General features: G+C 53.7%; 2 protein-coding genes across 2 annotated transcripts in view; both read left to right on the forward strand.

The window, feature by feature from the left end:
• The window catches only part of LOC148139424 (opioid-binding protein/cell adhesion molecule-like), a 31,545-nt gene extending 19,030 nt beyond the window's left edge, over window positions 1-12,515 (forward strand). Inside the window, exons 4-6 of the mRNA XM_087980809.1 lie at window positions 11,416-11,682; window positions 12,004-12,131; window positions 12,360-12,515. Of these exons, the coding sequence (XP_087836935.1) occupies window positions 11,416-11,682; window positions 12,004-12,131; window positions 12,360-12,515 (551 nt within the window). The remainder of the gene's footprint in view (window positions 1-11,415; window positions 11,683-12,003; window positions 12,132-12,359) is intronic.
• LOC148139423 (B-cell receptor CD22-like) overlaps window positions 1-14,478 on the forward strand; it is a 139,307-nt gene that overhangs the window by 66,617 nt on the left and 58,212 nt on the right. The window contains exon 4 of the mRNA XM_087980947.1: window positions 14,121-14,387. Coding sequence (XP_087837073.1) covers window positions 14,121-14,387 — 267 coding nt within the window. The remainder of the gene's footprint in view (window positions 1-14,120; window positions 14,388-14,478) is intronic.

Consider the following 14,478-nt stretch of genomic DNA (forward strand, 5'->3'; position numbering starts at 1 on the left):
CCTCAGTTAGACCACACTAACAGCAGTGTGCACAGCTTCCCAGACTGTATATCCCTCAGTTACACCCACACACACAGCACTGTGCACAGCTCCCCAGACTGTATATCCCTCAATTAGACTACACTCACAGCACTGTGCACAGCTCCCCAGACTGTATATCGCTCAGTTAGACTACACTCACAGCACTCTGCACAGCTCCCCAGAGTGTATATCCCTCAGTTAGACCACACTAACAGCACTGTGCACAGCTTCCCAGACTGTATATCCCTCAGTTACACCCACACACACAGCACTGTGCACAGCTCCCCAGACTGGATATCCCTCAGTTAGGCCACACACACACTGCACTGTACATAGCTCCCCAGACTGTATATCCCTCAGTTAGACCACACTCACAGCACTGTGCACACCTTCCAGACTGTACATCCCTACGTTAGACCCATACTCACAGCAATGTGCACAGCTCCCCATACTGTATATTCCTCAGTTACACCACACTCACAGTACTGTGCATAGCTCCCCAGACTGTATATCCCTCAGTTAGACCACACTAACAGCACTATGCACAGCTCCCCAGACTGTATATCCCTCAGTTAGACCACAGGCTCACAGCACTGTGCACAGCTCCCCAGAGTGTATATCCCTCAGTTAGACCACACTAACAGCACTGTGCACAGCTCCCCAGACTCTATATCCTTCAGTTAGACCACACTCTCAGCACTGTGCACAGCTCCCCAGACTGGATATCCCTCAGTTAGGCCACACACACACAGCACTGTACATAGCTCCCCAGACTGTATATTCCTCAGTTAGACCACACTCTCAGCACTGTGCACAGCGCCCCAGACTGTATATCCCTCAGTTAGACCACAGTCTCAGCACTGTGCACAGCGCCCCAGACTGTATATCCCTCAGTTAGACCACAGTCTCAGCACTGTGCACAGCGCCCCAGACTTTATATCCCTCAGTTAGACCACACTCACAGCACAGTGCACAGTTCCCCAGTCTGTATATCCTACAGTTAGATCACACACACAGCACGGTGCACAGCTCCCCAGATTGTATATCCTCAGTTAGACCCACACTCACAGCACTGTACAAAGCTCCCCAGACTGTATATCCCTCAGTTACGCTCAGTCATAGCACTGTGCACAGCTCCCCGGACTGTATATCCCTCACTTAGGCCTCACACACACAGCACTGTGCGTAGCACCCCAGACTGTATATCCCTCAGTTATACCAGACTCTCAGCACTGTGCACAGCGCCCGACACTGTATATCCCTCAGTTAGACCACACTCTCATCACTGTGCACAGCTCCCCAGACTGTATATCCTCAGTTAGACCACACTCTCAGCACTGTGCACAGCCCCCCAGACTGTATATCCCTCAGTTACACCACACTCACAGCACTGTGCACGTCTCTCCAGACTGTATATCACTCAGTTAGACCCACACACAGCACTGTGCACAGCTCCCCAGACTATATATCCCTCAGTTAGACACACACACAGCACTGTGCAGAGCTCCCCAGCCTGTATATCCCTCACTTAGACCACACACAGTACTGTGCACAGCTCCCTAGACTGTATATCCCTCTGTTATACGCACACACACAGCACTGTGCACAGCTCCCCAGACTGTATATCCCTCAGTTGGACTACACTCACAGCACTGTGCACACCTTCCAGACTGTACATCCCTACGTTAGACCCATACTCACAGCACTGTGCACAGCTCCCCATACTGTATATTCCTCAGTTACACCACGCTCACAGCACTGCGCACAGCTCCCCAGACTGTATATCTCTCAGTTAGACCCACACTCACAGCAATGTGCACAGCTCCCCAGACTGTATATCCCTCAGTTAGACCCACACTCACAGCACTGTGCACAACTCCCCAGACTGTATATCCCTCAGTTAGACTACACTCACAGCACTGTGCACAGCTCCCCAGTGTGTATATCCCTCAGTTAGTCCCCACTAACAGCACTGTGCACAGCTCCCCAGACTGTATATCCCTCAATTAGACTACACTCACAGCACTGTGCACAGCTCCCCAGACTGTATATCCCTCAGTTAGACTACACTCACAGCACTCTGCACAGCTCCCCAGAGTGTATATCCCTCAGTTAGACCACACTAACAGCACTGTGCACAGCTTCCCGACTGTATATCCCTCAGTTACACCCACACACACAGCACTGTGCACAGCTCCCCAGAGTGTATATCCCTCAGTTAGACCACACTAACAGCAGTGTGCACAGCTTCCCAGACTGTATATCCCTCAGTTACACCCACACACACAGCACTGTGCACAGCTCCCCAGACTGTATATCCCTCAATTAGACTACACTCACAGCACTGTGCACAGCTCCCCAGACTGTATATCCCTCAGTTAGACCACACACACAGCACTGTGCACAGCTTCCCAGACTGTATATCCCTCAGTTACACCCACACACACAGCACTGTGCACAGCTCCCCAGACTGTATATCCCTCAGTTACACCCACACTCACAGCACTGTGCACAGTTCCCCAGTCTGTATATCCTACAGTTAGATCACACACACAGCATGGTGCACAGCTCCCCAGACTGTATATCCTCAGTTAGACCACACTCACAGCACTGTGCACATCTCCCCAGACTGTCTATCCTCAGTTAGACCCACACTCACAGCACTGTACAAAGCTCCCCAGACCGTATAATCCCTCTGTTGCGCTCAGTCACAGCACTGTGCACAGCTCCCCAGACTGTATATCCCTTAGTTATACCAGACTCTCAGCACTGTGCACAGCGCCCGACACTGTATATCCTCAGTTAGACCATACTCTCAGCACTGTGCTCAGCTCCCCAGACTGTATATCCCTCAGTTACACCACACTCACAGCACTGTGCACATCTCCCCAGACTGTATATCCCTCAGTTAGACCCAGACACAGCACTGTGCACTGCTCCCCAGACTGTATATCCCTCAGTTAGACCCAGACACAGCACTGTGCAGAGCTCCCCAGCCTGTATATCCCTCAGTAAGACCACAGTAACAGCACTGTGCACAGCTCCCTAGACTGTATATCCCTCTGTTATACGCACACACGCAGCACAGTGCACACCTTCCAGACTGTACATCCCTACGTTAGACCCATACTCACAGCACTGTGCACAGCTCCCCATACTGTATATTCCTCAGTTTCACCAAACTCACAGCACTGTGCTCGGCTCTCCAGTCTGTATATCCCTCAGTTAGACCACACACACAGCACTGTGCACAGCTCCCCAGAGTGTATATCCCTCAGTTAGACCACACTAACAGCACTGTGCACAGCTCCCCAGTCTGTATATCTTTCAGTTAGACCACATTTTCAGCACTGTGCACAGCTCCCCAGACTGTATATCCCTCAGTTAGACCCATACTCACAGCACTGTGCACAGCTCCCCAGACTGTATATCCCTCAGTTAGACCACACACACAGCACTGTGCACAGCTCTCCAGACTGTATATCCCTCAGTTAGACCCACAGTCACAGCACTGTGCACAGCTCCCCAGACTGTATATCCCTCAGTTATACCCACACACAGCACTGTGCACAGCTCCCCAGACTGTAAATCCCTCAGTTATACCCACACACACAGCACTGTGCACAGCTCCCCAGACTGTATATCCCTCAGTTAGACCCACACACAGCACTGTGCACAGCTCCCCAGACTGTATATCCCTCAGTTAAACCACACTCACAGCACTGTGCACAGCTCCCCAGAGTGGATATCCCTCAGTTAGACCACAATCTCAGCACCTAGCACAGTTCCCCAGACTGTATATCCCTCAGTTAGACCACAGTAAAAGCACTGTGCACAGTTCCCCAGACTGTATATCCCTCAGTTCGACCACACTCACAGCACTGTGCACAGCTCCCCAGACTGTATATCCCTCTGTTAGATCCACACTCACAGCACTGTGCACAGCTCCCCAGACTGTAAATCCTCCATTTTGACCCACACTCTCAGCACTGTGCTCACCTCCCCAGACTGTATACCCCTCAGTTAGACCTACACTCATAGCACTGTGTCAAGCTCCACAGACTGTAATGCCCCCAGTTAGACCCACACTCTCAGCACTGTGCACAACTCCGCAGACTGTATATCCCTAAGTTTGACCCACACACACAGCACTGTGCACAGCGCCCCAGACTATATATCCCTCAGTCAGACCCACACTAACAGCACTGTGCACAGCTCCCCAGACTGTATATCCCTCAGTTATGCCCACACACTGAGCACTGTGCACAGCTTCCCAGACTGTACATCCCTCAGTTAGACCCACATTCGGAGCACCGTGCACAATTCCAGTCTCTGTGTCCCTCAGTCTGACCCACACTCGGAGCACCCTGCACAGTTCCAGTCTCTGTATCCCTCAGTTAGACCCACTTTCAGAGCACCGTGCACAGTTCCAGTCTCTGTATCCCTCAGTCAGACCCACACTCGGAGCACCGTGCACAGTTCCAGTTTTCCTATCCCTCAGTTAGACCTTCAGTCGGAGCACTGTGCACAGTTCCAGTCTCCGTATCCCTCAGTTAGACCCACACTCGGAGCACTGTGCACAGTTCCAGTCTCCGTATCCCTCAGTTAGACTCATGCTCGGAGCACCGTGCACAGTTCCAGTCTCCGTATCCCTCAGATAGACCCTCAGTCGGAGCACTGTGCACAGTTCCAGTCTCCGTATCCCTCAGTTAGACTCATGCTCGGAGCACCATGCACAGTTCCAGTCTCCGTATCCCTCAGATAGACCCTCAGTTGGAGGACTGTGCACAGTTCCAGTCTCCGTATCGCTCAGATAGACCCTCAGTTGGAGCACTGTGCACAGTTACAGTCTCCGTATCCCTCAGTTAGACCCTCAGTCGGAGCACTGTGCACAGTTCCAGTTTCCGTATCCCTCAGTTCGACCCACGCTCGGAGCACCGTGCACAGTTGCAGTCTCCGTATCCCTCAGATAGACCCTCAGTTGGAGCACTGTGCACAGTTCCAGTCTCCATATCCCTCAGTTAGACCCTCAGTTGGAGGACTGTGCACAGTTCCAGCCTCCGTATCCCTCAGATAAACCCTCAGTTGGAGGACTGTGTCCAGTTCCAGTCTCTGTATCCCTCAGATAGACCCTCAGTTGGAGCACTGTGCACAGTTCCAGTCTCCGTATCCCTCAGATAGACCCTCAGTTGGAGCACTGTGCACAGTTCCAGTCTCCGTATCCCTCAGATAGACCCTCAGTTGGAGCACTGTGCACAGTTCCAGTCTCTGTATCCCTCAGTCAGGCCCACACTCGGAGCACTGTGCACAGTTCCAGTCTCCGTATCCCTCAGTGAGACCCACACTCGGAGCACGGTGCACAGTTCCAGTCTCCGTATCCCTCAGTTAGACCCACACTCGGAGCACCGTGCACAGTTCCAGTCTCCGTATCCCTCAGTTAGACCCACACTCGGAGCACCGTGCACAGTTCCAGTCTCCGTATCCCTCAGTCAGACCCACACTCGGAGCACTGTGCACTGTTCCAGTCTCCATATCCCTCAGTTAGACCCACACTCGGAGCACCGTGCACAGTTCCAGACTCCGTATCCCTCAGATAGACCCTCAGTTGGAGCACCGTGCACAGTTCCAGTCTCCGTATCCCTCAGATAGACCCTCAGTTGGAGCACTGTGCACAGTTCCAGTCTCTGTATCCTTTGGATAGACCACACACGTAACACGGTCCATAGTTCCTATCTCATTATTCCAAATATGGTACCCAATTTGGAGGTTATAACCATTGGGAGATTGTGAACAGACTGAGGCAGGTTTCTCTCGAGAAGAGGGGTCTGAGGAGGTGACCTGATCGAGGTGTTTACAATTCTTAAAAGGATTTCACTCGGGGAGACAGATGGAAGATATTTCTACTTCTGTGTGTGTTGGGGAGGGGAGGCGGTACAGTGGGAGGGAGCGACCGGAAGGAAAGGCCGTCGGTAAGAGACAGTCCTGAATAACTCCCATTGGGAATTCAGGAGAAACGTCTTCACCCAGAGAGTCGGAGGAGAGGCGAATGTGGGACTCACTCCCACAGGGAGTTGGAGGGGAGGAATGTGACACTCACTCCCACAGGGAGTTGGAGGGGGGGAATGTGGGACTCACTCCCACAGGGAGTTGGAGGGGGGGAATGTGACACTCACTCTCACATGGAGTTGGAGGGGAGGAATGTGACACTCACTCCCACAGGGAGTTGGAGGGGAGGAATGTGGGACTCACTCCCACAGGGAGTTGGAGGGGGGGAATGTGGGACTCACTCCCACAGGGAGTTGGAGGGGGGGAATGTGGGACTCACTCCCACAGGGAGTTGGAGGTCTGGGAATGTGGGACTCACTCCCACAGGGAGTTGGAGGGGAGGAATGTGACACTCACTCTCACAGGGAGTTGGAGGGGAGGAATGTGACACTCACTCTCACAGGGAGTTGGAGGGGAGGAATGTGGGACTCACTCCCACAGGGAGTTGGAGGGGGGGAATGTGGGACTCACTCCCACAGGGAGTTGGAGGGGGGGAATGTGGGACTCACTCCCACAGGGAGTTGGAGGGGAGGAATGTGACACTCACTCTCACAGGGAGTTGGAGGGGAGGAATGTGACACTCACTCTCACAGGGAGTTGGAGGGGGGGAATGTGACACTCACTCTCACAGGGAGTTGGAGGGGAGGAATGTGGGACTCACTCCCACAGGGAGTTGGAGGTCTGGGAATGTGTGACTCACTCCCACAGGGAGTTGGAGGGGAGGAATGTGGGACTCACTCCCACAGGGAGTTGGAGGGGAGGAATGTGGGACTCACTCCCACAGGGAGTTGGAGGGAAGGAATGTGAGACTCACTCCCACAGGGAGTTGGAGGGGGGGAATGTGGGACTCACTCCCACAGGGAGTTGGAGGGGGGGAATGTGGGACTCACTCCCACAGGGAGTTGGAGGGGAGGAATGTGACACTCACTCTCACAGGGAGTTGGAGGGGAGGAATGTGACACTCACTCTCACAGGGAGTTGGAGGGGGGGAATGTGACACTCACTCTCACAGGGAGTTGGAGGGGAGGAATGTGGGACTCACTCCCACAGGGAGTTGGAGGTCTGGGAATTTGTGACTCACTCCCACAGGGAGTTTGAGGGGAGGAATGTGGGACTCACTCCCACAGGGAGTTGGAGGGGAGGAATGTGGGACTCACTCCCACAGGGAGTTGGAGGGGAGGAATGTGGGACTCACTCCCACAGGGAGTTGGAGGGGAGGAATGTGAGACTCACTCTCACAGGGAGTTGGAGGGGAGGAATGTGACACTCACTCTCACAGGGAGTTGGAGGGGAGGAATGTGACACTCACTCCCACAGGGAGTTGGAGGGGAGGAATGTGGGACTCACTCTCACAGGGAGTTGGAGGGGGGAATATGGGACTCACTCCCACAGGGAGTTGGAAGGGGGGAATGTGGGACTCACTCCCACAGGGAGTTGGAGGGGAGGAATGTGGGACTCACTCCCACAGGGAGTTGGAGGGGAGGAATGTGGGACTCACTCCCACAGGGAGTTGGAGGGGAGGAATGTGGGACTCACTCCCACAGGGAGTTGGAGGGGAGGAATGTGGGACTCACTCCCACAGGGAGTTGGAGGGGAGGAATGTGAGACTCACTCTCACAGGGAGTTGGAGGGGAGGAATGTGACACTCACTCTCACAGGGAGTTGGAGGGGAGGAATGTGACACTCACTCCCACAGGGAGTTGGAGGGGAGGAATGTGGGACTCACTCTCACAGGGAGTTGGAGGGGGGAATATGGGACTCACTCCCACAGGGAGTTGGAAGGGGGGAATGTGGGACTCACTCCCACAGGGAGTTGGAGGGGAGGAATGTGACACTCACTCTCACAGGGAGTTGGAGGGGGGGAATGTGGGACTCACTCCCACAGGGAGTTGGAGGGGGGGAATGTGGGACTCACTCTCACAGGGAGTTGGAGGGGAGGAATGTGGGACTCACTCCCACAGGGAGTTGGAGGGGAGGAATGTGGGACTCACTCCCTCAGGGAGTTGGAGGGGAGGAATGTGACACTCACTCCCACAGGGAGTTGGAGGGGAGGAATGTGACACTCACTCCCACAGGGAGTTGGAGGGGAGGAATGTGGGACTCACTCTCACAGGGAGTTGGAGGGGGGAATATGGGACTCACTCCCACAGGGAGTTGGAAGGGGGGAATGTGGGACTCACTCCCACAGGGAGTTGGAGGGGAGGAATGTGACACTCACTCTCACAGGGAGTTGGAGGGGGGGAATGTGGGACTCACTCCCACAGGGAGTTGGAGGGGAGGAATGTGGGACTCCCTCCCACAGGGAGTTGGAGGGGAGGAATGTGACACTCACTCCCACAGGGAGTTGGAAGGGAGGAATGTGACACTCACTCCCACAGGGAGTTGGAGGGGAGGAATGTGGGACTCACTCTCACAGGGAGTTGGAGGGGAGGAATGTGTGACTCACTCTCACAGGGAGTTGGAGGGGAGGAATGTGAGACTCACTCTCACAGGGAGTTGGAGGGGAGGAATGTGAGACTCACTCCCACAGGGAGTTAGAGGGGAGGAATGTGACACTCACTCCCACAGGGAGTTGGAGGGGAGGGCATGTGGGACTCACTCCGACAACTCTCTGTGGAAGTGAATCCTTTCCATGCATTGGTGCAGGGGAAGCTGGTTAAACACACGAGGGAGAGAGGGAGATGAAGATGAGGTGCTGAGGAAGCTGATCTCGAACAGAAACCCTAGCATGGAGCAGAGGGGCCGAATGGAAAGTTGAGTGACAACACCATCAGTTAAACATTTCCCACCATGTCAACATTAACTGGATTGGTAACAAACCTCTGTTTCAAATAAACCGAGAGATTTTCAGATTTCACACAGTGTGAATGGTGACGATAAGAAAGATTTAACATCTGTGAATGAGCGGGACACTGTGAATATTAGCTGTACCAGTCAGAGCAGTGACCCTGCAGTCTCAGGGTACAGCTGGTACAGACTCACACAGAACAAGCCAGTCAGCGGGCAGATACTGCTGTTTGAAAGCATCAGCACGGACGACAGTGGGGATTATCAGTGTGAGGCTAAAAACAACGTTGGGACAGGGAGATCACACAACATCACCATCAGAGTGCAGTGTGAGTATCCCCAGAAACACAGCTCCTGAATTCGTGGGCGGCACGGTGGCACGTGGGTGGCACGGTGGCACAGTGGTTAGCACTGCTGCCTCACAGCGCCTGAGACCCGGGTTCAATTCCCACCTCAAGCGACTGACTGTGTGAAGTTTGCACGTTCACCCCGTGTCTGCATGGGTTTCCTCCGGGTGCTCCGGTTTCCTCCCACCGTCCAAAGATGTGCAGGTCAGGTGAATTGGCCATGCTAAATTGCCCGTAGTGTTAGGTCAGGGGTAAATGTAGGGGTATGGGTGGATTGCGCTTCGGCGGGTCGGTGTGGACTTGTTGGGCCAAAGGGCCTGTTTCCACACTGTAATGTACTGTAATCTAATTCATTCATCTCGTATTTCCAAACCTGGTCAAACAGCTTCTGTACGTTAACCGTTCAAGGGCACATTGCACCCCTGTGGATTTTTTATTTACCAGCATCAAATCACCCAGTTACTAATTAAATGAACAATTATCAAGCACTACCTCCTGAGGCAGTGCAACAAGAACAAAGGTCAGTAGGTCAGAGGGTCAGTGCTGAGGGAGTGTCGCACTGTCGGAGGGTCAGTGCTGAGGGAGTGTCGCACTGTCAGAGGGTCAGTGCTGAGGGAGTGCCGCACTGTCGGAGGGTCAGTGCTGAGGGAGTGTCGCACTGTCAGAGGGTCAGTGCTGAGGGAGTGCCGCACTGTCGGAGGGTCAGTGCTGAGGGAGTGTCGCACTGTCAGAGGGTCAGTGCTGAGGGAGTGTCTCACTGTCAGAGGGTCAGTGCTGAGGGAGTGCCGCATTGTCAGAGGGTCAGTGCTGAGGGAGTGCCGCACTGTCAGAGGATCAGTGCTGAGGGAGTATCGCACTGTCGGAGGGTCAGTGCTGAGGGAGTGCCGCACTGTCGGAGGGTCAGTGCTGAGGGAGTGGTCACTTTCGGAGGGTCAGTGCTGAGGGAGTGCCGCATTGTCGAGGGTCCATGCTGAGGGAGTGCTGCACTGTCGGAGGGTCAGTGCTGAGGGCGTGGGCACTGTCGGAGGGTCAGTGCTGAGGGAGTGCCGCATTGTCGAGGGTCCATGCTGAGGGAGTGCCGCACTGTCGGAGGGTCCGTGCTGAGGGAGTGCCGCACTGTCGGAGGGTCAGTGCTGAGGGAGTGCCGCACTGTCGGAGGGGCAGTACTGAGGGAGTGCCGCACTGTCGGAGGGTCAGTGCTGAGGGAGTGGGCACTGTCTGAGGGTCAGTGCTGAGGGTGTGCCGTACTGTCTGAGGGTCAGTGCTGAGGGTGTGCCCTACTGTCTGAGGGTCAATGCTGAGGGAGTGGGCACTGTTGGAGGGAGGAACTCCGTGGGTGAAAAGGAATCTGATCCCATACGACTGGATATTCAGTGTGAGTGTCATCAGTGCGAGAGTCCCACTCACCAACAAACTCTCACATTATACTGAGCTAACACTTCATGTCCCTCCCTATCTCTGTAACCTCCTCCAACCCCTACACCTCCTCCCTATCTCTGTAACCTCCTCCAATCCCTACACCCCCTCCCTATCTCTGTAACCTCCTCCAACCCCTGCACCCCCTCCCTATCTCTGTAAACTCCTCCATCCCTTCCACACCTTCCCTATCTCTGTAATGTCCTCTATCCCCTCCGCCTCCTCCCTATCTCTGTAACATCCTCCAGCTCCTGCACCCCCTCTCTATCTCTGTAACCCACTCCGGCCCCTACACCCCTCCCTATCTCTGCAACCCCCTACAGCCCCTACATCCTTCCCTATCTCTGTAAGCCCCTCAGTCCCTATACCCCCTCTATCTCTGTAACCTCCTTGAGTCCTGGCCTCGAGAGTAGCACCTGAATCCCACCACCGGCTCTGCTATCGGCTGCCTCCGACGCTGAGCTCAGATATTCCCTCGCTTCACCCCTCCATCTCTCTCTTTCCTCCCAGACATTCAGGAAAGCCGACCTGTTCTCCTGATGTTGTTGAAGCAACTGGCAGTCACATTACTGTTTCACCCTTTTCAATGCAACATCTTCTTCAGCAGGCTCTACGTGAATTCAGATATTGTGTTGTTGCCTCTTTTTTGTCACTTTTCTTGGTTTCATTTCTGATCAGTAATCTTTCTGATGTTGCCCCACCCCACCCCTCGGAGACCCCATGTCTCCTGTGGACCCGGATATGTGAGGGATTCTGAAATCTCAGAATCACTTCTCTCTCTCTCTCTCTCTCCCCACAGATGGACCGAGAAACGTGGAGATTATTTCTGAGGATACAGTGAAGGAGGGGACCGAGATCAGGTTAATGTGTCGAAGTGAAGCCAACCCCCCGGTTCATACCTACAGCTGGAGGAAAATGTGCAACAGACAATGGAGAGATCTGCGAGAAAATACCGACACGATTAGGATTCAACCCACCAGGAATGATGCATCTTGTAGCTACATCTGTACAGCACGGAATTCTGTCAGCTCCCGGGATTCTACACCCAAACACATTAATGTAGAGTGTAAGTAAAGAGGGTGTGGGATAACCAGAAAATAGGCCCCAGACCACACTTGGAGCACTGTGTTTAGAACCCTGGTCTCCACACTACAGTTGGATAGTCAGACATGACAGAGGAGGGTGCACTTGGGAATGAGAAATTCTAGCATGGAGAAGAGGGATGGAATGGCCTCTTTCAGGATATGAGGAGTTCTGGTGGTCTTTCTCTGAAATGATGTTAGTGCTCAGGGGCAGCATTTATTCGGGGATTTGGGAGAATGTTCCATGATGTTCCACAGCTTTATCCCACTCCCTGACCTGAATCGAGCTGTAATTCCTCTTGTAGATGGTCCTGGAGATGTTACCATTGTTCACAATGAGCCACAGGGAGAGGTGAAGGAGGGAGACAAGGTTACCTTGGCCTGTAACTCCAGGAGTAATCCAGGAGCTCGCTACACCTGGTATAAGGACAATGTGAGATGTAAATGTGTTGCTGGAAAAGCGCAGCAGGTCAGGCAGCATCTAGGGAACAGGAGAATCGACGTTTCGGGCATTAGCCCTTCTTCAGGAATGAGGAAGGGCTAATGCCCGAAACGTCGATTCTCCTGTTCCCTAGATGCTGCCTGACCTGCTGCGCTTTTCCAGCAACACATTTCCATCTCTGATCTCCAGCATCTGCAGACCTCACTTTCTCCCCATAAGGACAATGTGAACACAGCAGCTAACAAGGGGACAGGGAACATCCTGACCATTCGCTCCATCACCCCAACGGAATCTGGAGATTATTACTGCAAAGCGGAAAATGTTATTGGAAGACAAACTTCAAAGAGCTTCAGGATCGAGGTGCTCTGTGAGTGACATTCCCAGGTTGACCTTTTCCCGATGTAAACTCCCCGGTCTCTGTCACTACTCACTGCATGAGAGCTACTTATCCAAAACTTCACTGTCCCCCGGTCTCTGAACTCACAGCGAGTCCCTTTCCCCAATCACCCTCCTCTCACTCCCTCTCCTGCATCGTTACCCAGTCCAGCAACACCTCGATTGTAAAATTCCGATTCTTGGCTTTCAACACCCTCCATCACCCCCTCCCTATCTCTGTAACCCCCTCCAGTCCCTCCACCCCCTCCCTATCTCTGTAACCCCCTCCAGTCCCTACAACCCCTCCCCATCTCTGTAACCCCCTCCAGTCCCTGTACCCCCTCCCTATCTCTGTAACCCCCTCCAGCCCCTACACCCCCTCCCTATTTCTGTAACCCCCTCCAGCCCCTACTCCCCTTCCCTATCTCTGTAACCCCCTCCAGCCCCTACACCCCCACCCTATTTCTGTAACCCCCTCCAGTCCCTACACATCCTCCCTGTCTCTGTAACCCCCTCCAGCTACTACATCCCTCCCTATCTCTGTAACCCCCTCCAGCTCCTAGACCCCCTGCTTATCTCTGTAACCCTCTCCAGCCCCTACACCCCCGCACTATCTCTGTAACCCCCTCAAGTCCCTACACATCCTCCCTGTCTCTGTAACCCACTCCAGCCCCACAGCCCCTCCCTATCTCTGTAACCCCTGCCAGTCCCTACACACCCTCCCTATCTCTGTAACCCTCTCCAGCCCCTACACCCCCTCCCTATCTCTGTAACCCCCTCCAGTCCCTACACATCCTCCCTGTCTCTGTAACCCCCTCCAGCCCCTACACCCCCTCCCTATCTCCGTAACCCCCTCCAGCCCCTACACACCCTCCCTATCTCTTTAACCCCCTCCAACCCCTACACCCCCTCCCTATCTCTGTAACCCCCTCCAGTCCCTACACATCCTCCCTGTCTCTGTAACCCCCTCCAGCACCTACACCCCCTCCCTATCTCTGTAACCCCCTCCAGCCCCTACACCCCCTCCCTGTCTCTGTAACCCCCTCCAGCCCCTACACACCCTCCCTATCTCTGTAACTCCCTCCAGCCCCTAAACCCCCTCCCTATCTCTGTAACCCTCTCCAGCCCCTACACCCCCTCCCTATATCTGTAACTCCCTCCAGTCCCTACACCCCCTCCTTGTCTCTGTAACCTCCTCGAGTCCTGACCTCGAGAGTAGCGCCAGAATCCCACCACCGGCTCTGCTATCAGCTGCCTACGACCCTGAGCTCAGATATTCCCTCGCTTCACCCCTCCATCTCTCTCTTTCCTCCCAGACATTCAGGAAAGCCGACCTGTTCTCCTGATGTTGTTGAAGCAACTGGCAGTCACATTACTGTTTCACCCTTTTCAATGCAACATCTTCTTCAGCAGGCGCTACGTGAATTCAGATATTGTGTTGTTGCCTCTTTTTTGTCATTTTTCTTGGTTTCATTTCTGATCAGTAATCTTTCTGATGTTGCCCCACCCCACCCCTCGGAGACCCCATGTCTCCTGTGAACCTGGATATGTGAGGGATTCTGAAATCTCAGAATCACTTCTCTCTCTCTCTGTCTCTCCCCACAGATGGACCGAGAAACGTGGAGATTATTTCTGAGGATACAGTAAAGGAGGGGACCGCGATCAGGTTAATGTGTCGAAGTGAAGCCAACCCCCCGGTTCATACCTACAGCTGGAGGAAAATGTGCAACAGACAACGGAGAGATCTGCGAGAAAATACCGACACGATTAGGATTCGACCCACCAGGAATGATGCATCTTGTAGCTACATCTGTACAGCATGGAATTCTGTCAGCTCCCGGGATTCTACACCCAAACACATTAATGTAGAGTGTAAGTAAAGAGAGTGTGGGACAACCAGAAAATAGCCCCCAGACCACACTTGGAGCACTGTGTTTAGATCCCTGATCTCCACACTACAGTT

The sequence above is a fragment of the Chiloscyllium plagiosum genome, unplaced genomic scaffold (genome assembly GCF_037043375.1).
Source record: "Chiloscyllium plagiosum isolate Xiang-an unplaced genomic scaffold, Cpla_swu_hap1 HiC_scaffold_38, whole genome shotgun sequence".
Taxonomy (NCBI): domain Eukaryota; kingdom Metazoa; phylum Chordata; class Chondrichthyes; order Orectolobiformes; family Hemiscylliidae; genus Chiloscyllium; species Chiloscyllium plagiosum.